At 42.4% G+C, this 11,633-nt stretch overlaps 1 protein-coding gene across 1 annotated transcript in view; it reads left to right on the forward strand.

The window, feature by feature from the left end:
• The window catches only part of OGFOD1 (2-oxoglutarate and iron dependent oxygenase domain containing 1), a 30,322-nt gene extending 19,851 nt beyond the window's left edge, over positions 1–10,471 (forward strand). Inside the window, exons 5-13 of the mRNA XM_005899865.3 lie at positions 3,533–3,649; positions 4,238–4,329; positions 4,534–4,662; positions 4,915–5,028; positions 6,438–6,517; positions 7,111–7,415; positions 8,638–8,760; positions 9,186–9,244; positions 9,725–10,471. Coding sequence (XP_005899927.1) covers positions 3,533–3,649; positions 4,238–4,329; positions 4,534–4,662; positions 4,915–5,028; positions 6,438–6,517; positions 7,111–7,415; positions 8,638–8,760; positions 9,186–9,244; positions 9,725–9,886 — 1,181 coding nt within the window. The 3' untranslated portion in view covers positions 9,887–10,471. The remainder of the gene's footprint in view (positions 1–3,532; positions 3,650–4,237; positions 4,330–4,533; positions 4,663–4,914; positions 5,029–6,437; positions 6,518–7,110; positions 7,416–8,637; positions 8,761–9,185; positions 9,245–9,724) is intronic.
• The last annotated feature ends 1,162 nt before the right edge of the window (positions 10,472–11,633 follow it).

Raw genomic sequence — 11,633 nt, forward strand, 5'->3', positions numbered from 1 at the left:
TCCCCTCCCTCTTGAACCTCCTTCCCATTGCCCTCCCAATCCCACCCCTCTAGGTTGATAGAGAGCCCGTTTAAGTTCCCTGAGACATACAGCAAATTCCCATTGGCTATCTATTTTACATATGGTACAAGTTTCCATGTTACTTTTGCCATACATCTCACCCTCTCTCCTTCCCTCTCCCCGTGTCCATAAGTCTGTTCTCTATTTCTTCATTGCTGCCTTCCAAATAAATTCATCAGTATCATCTTTGTAGATTCCATGTATATTTGTTAGTATGTGATATTTATCTTTCTCTTTCTTATATACTTCACTCTCTATAATAGGCTCTAGGTTCATGCACCTCATTAGAACTGACTCAAATGTGTTCCTTTTTATGGCTGAGTAATATTCCACTGTTATGTACCACAACTTCTTTATCCATTCATCTGTTTATGCACATCTAGGTTGCTTCCATGTTCTAACTACTGTTAATAGCACTGCAGTGAACCTTAGGGTACATGTATCTCTTTCAGTTTTGGCTTCCTCAGGGTATATGCCTAGGAGTGGGATTGCTCAGTCATATGGTGGTTTTATTCCTAGTCTTTTAAGGAATCTCTATACCATCTTCCACTGTGGCTGTATATTCCCACCAGCAGTGCAAGAGGGTTCCCTTTTCTCCACACCCTCTCCAGCATTTATTGTTTGTAGACTTGATGATGGCCATTCTGACAGGTGTGAGGTGATATCTCATTGTAGTTTTGATTTGCATTTCTCTAATGAGCGATGTTGAGCATCTTTTCATGTGTTTGTTAGCCATTTGGGATTTTGAGCATAATCTTGCTGGCATGTTTAATAAGTGCAGTTATATGATTATCTGAACATTCTTTGGCATAGCCTTTCTTTGGGATTGGAATGAAAACTGACCTTTTCTAGTCTTGTGGCCACTGCTGAGCCTTCCAAACTTACTGGCATGTTGAGCACAATGCTTTAACAGCATCATCTTTTAAGATTTGAAATAGCTCAGCTGAAATTCCATCACCTCTACTAGCTCTGTTTGTAGTTATACTTCCTGAGGCCCACATTACTTCATACTCTAGAGTGACTGGCTCTAGGTGAGTGACTGCACCATCACGGTTATCTGGGTCATTAAGACCATTTTTATACAGTTCTTCTGTGTATTCTTGCCACATCTTCTGCTTCTCTTAGGTCCATACCATTTTTGTCCTTTATTGTGTCCATCTTCACATGAAATGTTCCCTTGGTATCTCCAATTTTCTTGAAGAAATCTCTATAGTCTTTCCCATTTTATTGCTTTCCTCTATTTCTTAGTATCGTTCACTTCAGAAGTCTTTCTTACCTCTCCTTGCTATTCTCTAGATCTCTGCATTCAGTTTGGTATATCTTTCCCTTTCTCCTTTGTCTTTTACTTCTTTTCTTTTCTTAGTAAGGCCTCCTCAGACAGCCACTTTGCCATCTTGCCTTTCCTTTTTTGGGGGATGGTTTTGGTCACCACCTCCTATACAGCGTTAAGAACCTCTGTCCTTAGTTCTTCAAGCACTCTACCAGATCTAATCCCTTGAATCTAATTTGTCACTTCCACTGTATAATCATCAGTTCAGTTCAGTTACTCAGACATGTCCGACTCTTTGCGACCCCATGGACTGCAGCACACCAGGTCTCCTTGTCCACACCAACTCCCAGAGTTTACTCAAACTCATGTCCATTGAGTCAGTGATGCTATCCAACCATCTCATCTTCTGTCATCCCCTTCTCCTGCCTTCAATCTTTCCCAGCATCAGGGTGCTTTCAAATGAGTCAGCTCTTCGAATCAGGTGGCCAAAGTATTGTAGTTTCAGCTTCAATATCATTCCTTCCAATGAACATTGAGGACTGATTTCCTTTAGGATGGACTGGTTGGATCTCCTTGCAGTCCAGAGGAACCAGAGGTCAAATTGCCAACATCCACTGGATCATCGAAAAAGCAAGAGAGTTCCAGAAAAACGTCTATTTCTGCTTTATTGACTATGCCAAAGCCTTTGACTGTGTGGGTCACAAGAAACTGAAAAATTCTGAAAGAGGTCAGAATACCAGACCACCTTACCTGCCTCTTGAGAAATCTATATGCAGGTCACGAAGCAACAGTTAGAACTGGACATGGAACAACAGACTGGTTCCAGATAAGGAAAGGAGTAGGCTGTATATTGTCACCCTGCTTATTTAACTTATATGCAGAGTACATCATGAGAAACACTGGGCTGGATGAAGCACAAGCTGGAATCAAGATTGCTGGGCGAAATATCAATAACCTCAGATATGCAGATGACACCACCCTTATGGGAGAAAGTGAAGAAGAACTAAAGAGCCTCTTGATGAAAGTGAAAGAGGAGAGTGAAAAAGCTGGCTTAAAACTCAACATTCAGAAAACTAAGATCATGGCAACCAGTCCCATCACTTCATGGAAAATAGATGGGGAAACAGTGGCAGACTTTATTTTTGGGGGCTCCAAAATCACTGCAGATGGTGACTGCAGCCATGAAATTAAAAGACGCTTATTCCTTATAAGAAAAGTTATGACCAACCTAGACAGCATGTTAAAAAGCAGAGATATTACTTTGTCAACAAAGGTCCGTCTAGTCAAGACTATGGTTTTTCCAGTAGTTATATATGGATGTGAGAGTTGTATAATCATAAGGGATTTGATATTGGTCATATCTGAGTAGCCTAGTGATTTTCCCTACTTTCTTCAATTTGAGCCTGAATTTTTCAGTAAGGAGCTGATGATCTGAGCCACAGTCAGCTCCTGGTCTTGTTTTTCTTGACTGTATAGAACTTATCTATCTTCTCTGCAAAGAATTATAATCAGTCTGATTTCGGTATTGACCATCTGGTGATGTCCATGTGTAGAGTTGTCTCTTGTGTTGTTGGAAGAGGGTTTTTGCTATGACCGTGTATTCACTTGTCAAAACTGTTAGCTTTTGCCCTGCCTCACTTTGTACTCCAGGGCCAAACTTTCCTGTTGCTCCAGATATCTCTTCACTTTCCACTTTTGCATTCCGGTCCCCTATGATGAAAAGGACATCTTTGTGTGTGGATGTATGTGTTCTAGAAGATCTTATAGGTCTTCATAGAATCATTCAGCTTCTTCAGCATTAGTGGTTGGCGTGTAGACTTGGATTAATGTGATGTTGCATGGTTTGTCTTGGAAGAGATGACAGGTGTTTATAGTGATATGGAAAAGACATTTGCCATGTAATTAAAAAAAAAAAGTTGACAAAAGAACCACTGTAGGATACTATTTTTAAAAGGCAAATACATATATGTTGGAAAAGTACTGGACGTGACCATCCCTGAGTCTGTGTGTTCTTCTGTGTTTTTAGAGTTTTCTACATTGACAGTTTTATTTCTGTAATTATAAAAGGAGAATTAGTGTTGTTGTAAAGCTGGAGGAGCTGCCATTACGGAGGACCAGCAGATGGACTGATAATAAGCACAGAGGCAGGCAGCTGTTCATTGCCCATGCGGGGACATCATGGTGTTCGCTCATCTGTTACAGATGCCCTGCTCTGTCACGATGATGAGCTGGAAGGGCGCCGGATCGCCTTCATTCTTTACCTGGTTCCTCCCTGGGATGTGAGCTTGGGGGGCACCCTGGACCTGTTCAGCGTTGATGGTAAGACAGAGGCGTGCACTTCAACACCAGCAGACACTTTTGAGTTCTTAGACGCAATGTCTGTTCTCGTCAGAGGAGGTGGAAGCCATCCGTTACCCTGACAACCACAGGGGGATCGAATGCCAGCCCTGACAGCCACCTCTCTGGGTTGTGCTTAAAATAATCGGTCCTCCAGAGATAAACTGGGGTTAATTTAAGATGAGCAACAGTCAGACCCTGGTTCTGAATGCTGGCCATGGGAGTGTAGAGCACATGTACAGCCGCCCTTGGTTATGAATCTCCAGGACCAGTCCATCTGCCAGGAGGTCCTTTTTTGTTTGTTTTTAATGACTGACACCAGAACTTGACTCCAGAAATCGTTCAGAACTTTTTCCAGCTTTCATCAGTAATGCATGGTGGAGTAAGAACAGATGTCGCCTAGCAGAACTGTGTTAAGAGAAACAGATGGAAGCGGGTGGCATTTGGGGATCTAAAGGGGACATCTAGCTACCCTTAGAAATTTGCGAATTGTCAAGGTGGAAATAAGGCAGCCTGGAAGTGGTTAATGATGATGAAGCTCGTTTATGGATGTGTTCTCTCCCGGCGCAGAACACTTTCAGCCGAAGCAGATTGTCAAGTCCCTTATCCCTTCGTGGAACACACTGGTTTTCTTTGAAGTGTCTCCAGTATCCTTTCACCAGGTAAAGACTGTAAGCCACAAACACATAAGTGCCAAAGAGCATGCTTTTCAGTCTCCCAGTTTCTAAACGTGGCAGCTTCCGGGTGGACTACCCAGCCAGGTGGTTTCCACACCTAGTGTGAAGGGTCCTGAAATTAGTGGGCCGTGGCTAGTAATCTTCCCCCCTTATCTTTATGTTGATGTGCTGCTGGTCTTGTCCTCTCAGGTGTCTGAGGTCTTGTCTGAAGAAAAGTCACGTTTGTCCATCAGCGGCTGGTTTCATGGTCCTTCACTGACCAGGCCTCCCACCTACTTTGAGCCTCTCATAGCTCGGAGCCCTCACATCCCGCAAGATGTAAGGATAAATTCTTGTTGCTGGGATTCTCTTCTTAGAAGCTGTGGCATATCATTTGCTTTTCTCTTTTTTATTTATTTGGCTGCACTGGGTCTTCATTGCAGCATGTGGGATATAGTACCCTGACCAGGAATTGAATCCAGGCCCCCTGAATTGGGAGTATGGAGTCTTATTTTACTGGTATGACATGGTGGCAGAACAAAAGCAGAGGGAATTATTAACTTACCCTTCACATCTGCTGCTCCTTTCCAGCATGAAATTTTGTATGATTGGATCAACCCTACTTATCTTGACATGGAATACCAAGCTCAAATTCAAGAAGAATTTGAGGAAAGCTCTGAAATTCTCCTAAAAGAATTCCTTCAGGTAGGCCAGCAAATCCTGTCTGACAATACCATGTTTGGCACATAGCCTTGCTTCTTGGGTGGGTGAACAGGCATCACTTAGAGAGCTTTTAGTTTTCGTTCTGTTCCTGGTTAGAATTTTATATCATCCTTTTCGAATGATGAAATGATACTAGCTAACATTGGTACCAGTTGCATGTTAGTAGGCTGAGTCTCTTGGGTGTTTATTCCCCAGTTCTCTACGCTCTTAATCACACACACACACTCTGTCTCACTCACACACTTGTATACTGTGGGGGAGTGGTATGTAGTTCCCACCCTATTCATTTTGATGACTGGTGCTATTACTTTTAAATAATAGAAAGATTACTAATTAACAAATTAGTAATACATGTTTGAGAATGACGAGGTGGCAGCTTACAGTGGAAAGAGACCTAGGTTAGAAGTCACAAGACTATATTCACGTCCTGGCTCTGGTTTTACTGACCTCAGCAAATCACTAAAGGTCTCAGCTTGTATTTCATCACCAGTTAAACTGGGATAATAGCTGCCTTGCCTGTCCTGAAGAGCTGTCCTGAGGGCTGAGTGAGATCATGCAGACAGGTGTGGTGCTTCCCAGGTGATCCTGGGTCCCATGGAATCACAGTCCCAAGAGTTGTCCCTCCATTAAGAAAAGGTTGAGACACACTGCATCCTGCCTCTTGGAATTATATAGCAGATAATAGCATATTAAGGAATTTGAGAAGTATTATAGTAAATTAACTTTTTTAATCCTATTTAATTCAACTTACGTAAACTTGCCTTAGGATCCTTTCTTGTTTCACAACTGATAGGATTACTGTTTGTAGAGCACTCCTTGGGAAACTGCATTTAAACAAGTACTTATGAAAGCTTCTTATGGAGATTGTTTAGATTAATTAGTTTCTTGTACTATACTGAACTTTTTAAATTTAGAATGCTGATTAAATGAAGGGAATGAGCAGAGGCCTAAAGAATCTGTATTATTACATAGACATTTTCATTATAACAGTGTATCAGTTATAATGTATAGTATATAAATTTAATTAGTTATAACTACATTAATGCAGTTTTTCTCCTCACATGAATTAAAGAATCTGCATTAGGATCCTTGTTTTATAAATGCAGGATTCCTAGAAGTCTAGTAGTTTGACATAAGACATACAGGTACATAAGGTAATGGCCCAAATTGACACTCAGGTCTCTTGGCTAAAGCATGCTGACAATTTATCCAGCCTTTGCTCTGGCTTCACCCTGTCAGGACTGGGGGATCTGATGCGAAAGGGATGAAGAAGGTCACCTGGCCCTGTTGGGAATGGGCCAGAATGATTCTGCAGAGCTGCTGTAGCTGCAGCAACCAGTGTGGGATGTAGAAAGTTCTGCTGAATGCTGCTTCATTTTCTCATTCTCCAGCCTGAGAAATTTGCAGAGGTGTGTGAGGCTTTGGAGAGAGGACGTGTGGAATGGAGCAGCCGAGGTCCCCCTAACAAAAGGTAGAACTCTTCGTTGAGGACATTTACTTCTGCATTTAGCATCTACCTGGTCTGTCTGTGAGGCTCACCTCTAATTATAGGACATTTGCCCTAATGTTTTGTTCTCAGGCACATCCAGTAGGAGACCCTAACAGAATCTGTTTTTTTAAATGTTATATGTCTTTTATACCTCAGGTTTTTAAACATTTATGTATTGGCTTTGCTGGGCCTTTGTTGCTGCACTCAGGTTTTCTCTAGTGGTGGCGCGCGGGCTACTTCCTAGTGGCATAATGGTGTCTCGTGGTGGTGGTTTCTCTTGTTGCGGAGCACGTGCTCTAGAGCACACGGGCTTCAGTAGTTGCTCCACAGCATGTGGGATCTTCCCAGACCAGGGAGTGAACCAGTGTCCCCTGCACTGCAAGGTGGATTCTTAGACAGTGGGCCACCAGGGAAGTCTAGAATCTCACTATGTAACAAATTAGGATTCAGTAAGCTATGCCAAGGTTCAGGAAGAGAGGTACCAAGCTAATGATCAGCTCTCATCCCGTGAGTGATGTTCCATCCATGTAACGTGATGAACACCTTGATGAGCACCTTGCGTTGCTGCCCTACAGGTTTTACGAGAAGGCTGAGGAGAGCCAGCTTCCTGACATCCTGAGGGACTGCATGGCGCTGTTCCGCTCCGAGGCGATGTTCCTGCTGCTCTCCAACTTCACAGGCCTGAAGCTTCACTTCCTGGCACCTTCAGAAGATGAGCCTGAGGACAAAAAGGAGCGAGATGCAGTCTCTGCTGCTGAGAACACTGAAGAAGGGACTAGTCACAGCTCTTCTGAGCCAGAGAACAGTTGGGCGGCCACCAGCGACAGCAGTCTACAGAGCGAGGGACCGACGGACCCAGAGGAAGACAAAGCAAAGAAAGGTGAGCTGCTGTTATGTTCTGTCCTTTTTTACCATTAGGTATTCACAATTCAGTGGTTTATTCATTCAACAGGTATTTCTTAAGCATGTACTCTGTGCTAGGCCCTGCTTCTGGACTTGGAGAAGCAGACAGACAAGGTCTCAGCTCTCCCTGAGCCCATATATTATAGTAGGGGAGAGGCGAGAGATTAAATGCTACACAAACAACAAAATGTTGCGGTGCAGGAAACCTGAGTAGGGCTGTGTGTGGAGGACTGACCAGGGCTCTCTCGTGGATGCAGGGCAGTCTGGATGCTCTGTCATCCGAATAAGGGCAAATAAGGGCAGTTGCGGTGCAGGAAACCTGAGTAGGGCTGTGTGTGGAGGACTGACCAGGGCTCTCTCGTGGATGCAGGGCAGTCTGGATGCTCTGTCATCCGAAGCTCGGGTCTGAATGACAAGACAGATCTGTGGGAAGCGCATTCTGGGCAGGAAGCACAGCCAGCTAACAGTTTTATTAGGCTAACAGTGGTACAGATGGTAGAGAGAAATACCATTGGTTTTGCCTAAACTTCCTCTAAAACACAAGAACAGAAAGGAGCGGAAGGTGAGTGGTTTCTTTCTGCTGAGAACCAGTATCACCCTAAGAAAAACTTGCTTGAACTTGGACAAATAGGTAGAAGGAAATTATTAAAAGCAAAGGAAGTTTAATCATCTTTTAAACAGATGGAATGGACACATGACATTAAACCAGTAAAATGTACATGCCAAGAGAGAACCCTAACTGTAAACTGTGGACATCCGTTAATACTAGTCTCTCCATACTGGTCAGCTGTAACCATCCCACTAAGACAGCATGGTAACACTAGAGGAAACTGATAGGGAGGGGCAGGGTTTGTGTGTGACAGGGATAGGGGAACTGTACTTTCTGGGAAATTTAATTTTTCTGTAAACTGCTCTAAAAAATTCTACTTAAATAATTAAACGTTATTTTAAAAAATGGAGTGGGGGGGCAACTAAAGTATATACTCCATCTGAAATTCATGGTAAAGAGAAATAAAGTCAACTTTTTTTCATAATAAGGCTGATGCATTATATATAATGTTATAATAGAGCCACAGGTCAGCTTAGGTTTATAGAAATGGTTTCTCTTTAGTGCTGTACTGCTCCTAATTATCATTCTTTTGCAATCTAGCAGTGGTATCAAGGTATTTTTTTCTGACCTCCTGTTACGATTTTCTTAGAATCAAGTGTTCCCACATGCCAGGGGGAACTGAGGCATTGGAAGACTGGTCACTACACTTTAATCCATGACAACAGCAAGACTGAATTTGCCCTGGACTTACTGCTCTATTGTGGCTGTGAAGGTAAGAGGGACAGTCGCTCCCCAGAGACCCTCTCTAACTGAACCAATTCACAAGTTATCTGCCTTGGTTATGATCTCAGATCATAGGAGCTCTATGTTGGAAGGGTCTTAAGGGTCATGAATTTCAGTCTTCCAGCTCAGAGTACTATTTGTACCTGTGACCAAGGTATAGGAGATGGACCAAATAATAATTCCTAAGGAACCCCCCAGAGCTTTTATGTAAGTGTCCTTCCAGGTATATTTTATATTTTAGTTTTCGGTTCTCAGTGTTGGTTGAATGATAAATTCAAGCTCTTAAGTCAGAGTTGGGTATGACTCAACTCCCAGATCCCCCAGTGTTAAGCAGCATGGAATCAATGATTCAAACAGATGATGTAACTCTTGCGGTGAGAGCTTTCTGAATGCTTTTTGTTTGCCCTTTGTAAGGCTGGGAGCCAGAGTATGGTGGCTTTACCTCCTACATTGCCAAAGGAGAAGACGAAGAGGTAAGTTGCTTCTGATAGCAAACCATCCTTTTTAGTTCTTAAAAATGTTTTCATTCTTCAGCGACCCAACTTTTATGACTTTCTGCCAGTGTCTTTAGCTGATAAATCCATGATGTTCTGTCTGGCAGTGGTTCTAATTTCTAGCAGAAAGTACTCAGCATGCAGTAAAGATGCTAAAGGATAATCCCTAGGCATTCTACCCAGCTGAGAAATTCCAAGTAAATGAAGAGTCAGGTGGTACATTTTCATGACTCTTTGAAGGTAGGAAAACCTAGATGCATTAGGTAAAACCTTTCTGGGGATGTACTGGAATGGGGCTTGCTGGAATACGTCTTGACAGCCAGAGCAATAGCACTAACAAAGGATCTTTTAAAAGATCCCTGTCACCAGAGTTTGAGTATTTGATATGGAAACATCTGTTTAAGAAAAGAGGTGAGAATCATCTGTGTTCTGATGTATCCTTGTATTTACCTGTTTCAGCTGCTAACAGTGAATCCAGAAAACAACTCTTTGGCACTGGTCTACAGAGACAGAGAAACTCTGAAATTCGTCAAGCACATTAACCACCGAAGCCTAGAACAAAAGAAAAGCTTCCCAAACAGAACAGGCTTCTGGGACTTTTCATTTGTCTATTACGAATGACAAAGCAGGCCAAAGCTGGAAAAAGACCTTTCCTGAGTACTGGCCCAGCTGTAAGAGTTAAGACGTTGCATGAAGGAGAGCCACAAGATGACCTGTTTGACAGCGCTCTTAAAACTGTGTATGACTGTCCTTTAGTAGGGCTCATAATGATTGTCATCGGTTTAGACCTTGAGCTTGGAGCTAGGTACTTACCTCTTGATTTTTTTTTTTTAAAGGGTTTTGTCTTTAACATTCAGTTCTTCATTTTCCATATTGGCTTCTTCAGTGATTAAAAAATGTGTGAGGTAAAATATACATAAAATGTACCATTTTAACCACTTTGAAGTGTACGTTCAGTGGCATTAAGTACGTTCACGTGGTCGTGCAGCCTTCGCCACCGTCCATCTGCTGAACTTTCCCGCCTTCCGCAGCTGCGCCTCTGTCCTGATCAAATAGTAACTCCCTGCTCCCCCTCCCCCAGCCTGTGGAAGCCACCGTTCTACTTTGTCTCTAGGTATCTACTAACTCGTGTTCCTCAGAAGACAAATAATATTTGTCTTTTTGTGACTGGCTTAACTTCACTTAGTGTAAAATCTTCAAGCTTCATCCATGTTTCCAGTGGTTGTTTTTTTAAAAGTGTGTGTGTGTTTGTGTGTGTGTGTGTGTATATATATATATAGAGAGAGAGAGTCATAAATTTATGACTAGTTTCTGTGCTTCCCAATGTCATTGGTTTAGAGGATTATAGAACCTCATACCCCCTTTGATTCTGGGCCCCTGTAGCTTCCTCCCACTGCCCATGGCTTTGTTTCACTGTGACTCTGGACTGTATAGACTTAAGACAATGTTTAATATATTCCCTTGGAAAATAGCCTGGTCTGAAACCACGTGGCCCCGAGAGACTTATGGTCAGTGACAAGGATGGCTGCTGTGCCCTGCACAGTGGTGTCCAGGTGCCCATGACTGCTCCATGCTGGAGTCGCGCCTCCAGTGTAGCCAAATGATTCTAATCTCGTGTGACTTTCATTTCCCAAGTACTGTAGCGTCATCTGTCAAACTGGCCTTTCTTTAAGAGACCAGGTGTTAAAGCCATGTGGGACTGCCAGGCGACGGTCCTCTTTGTTATCTTCTTTTTCCCATGAACTGTTGAAGGGGATAGTATGATGCCTGCCACCTGCATGCATGGGTGTGCATGCATGGGTGCTCAGTGTCACTGCATCATTAATCGAAAGATGCTGTTTTCATTCCATTCCAGTGCTATCTCCTTGTTAACTTTTTCTTTTTTACATTTATTATGAGCTACTGCAGTAGCTTTTATTTTGGATTTTACAAATTAATAGGAAAAGCATTGAGCTTTGTCCTTTTTATCTCCTAAAACTTTGAGTACTAAAATTTGCATTTAAATGAAGACAGTTTCACTTTCTTTAGGCTGATGGTTTCAAAATTTTTGATCTTGCACCTTAATCGGTAAAAAAAAAAAGTTTTAGCATGTATGTTTATTATATGGGGTATTTATAAATTTTACATACTTCCTATACTAATATTCAGTATTGGTTGTTATAAAACAATAATTTTTAAAAGATGAACTAAAATAATACCTAGAACTGGTTCTTATATATTGTCTTTCCCACTGACATGGTGGGAACCGTTTATCGTGCATACTGGTTTGGGGACCACAATATTTTAACCATAGCATGGTGACACTCAGGTGGGATTACAGCTACTGCTTTGTTGGTTGAAATTTCCGAGCTTGCCTTTTAAGTTCCTG

Source organism: Bos mutus, chromosome 18, assembly GCF_027580195.1.
Source record: "Bos mutus isolate GX-2022 chromosome 18, NWIPB_WYAK_1.1, whole genome shotgun sequence".
In the NCBI taxonomy this organism is placed as follows: domain Eukaryota; kingdom Metazoa; phylum Chordata; class Mammalia; order Artiodactyla; family Bovidae; genus Bos; species Bos mutus.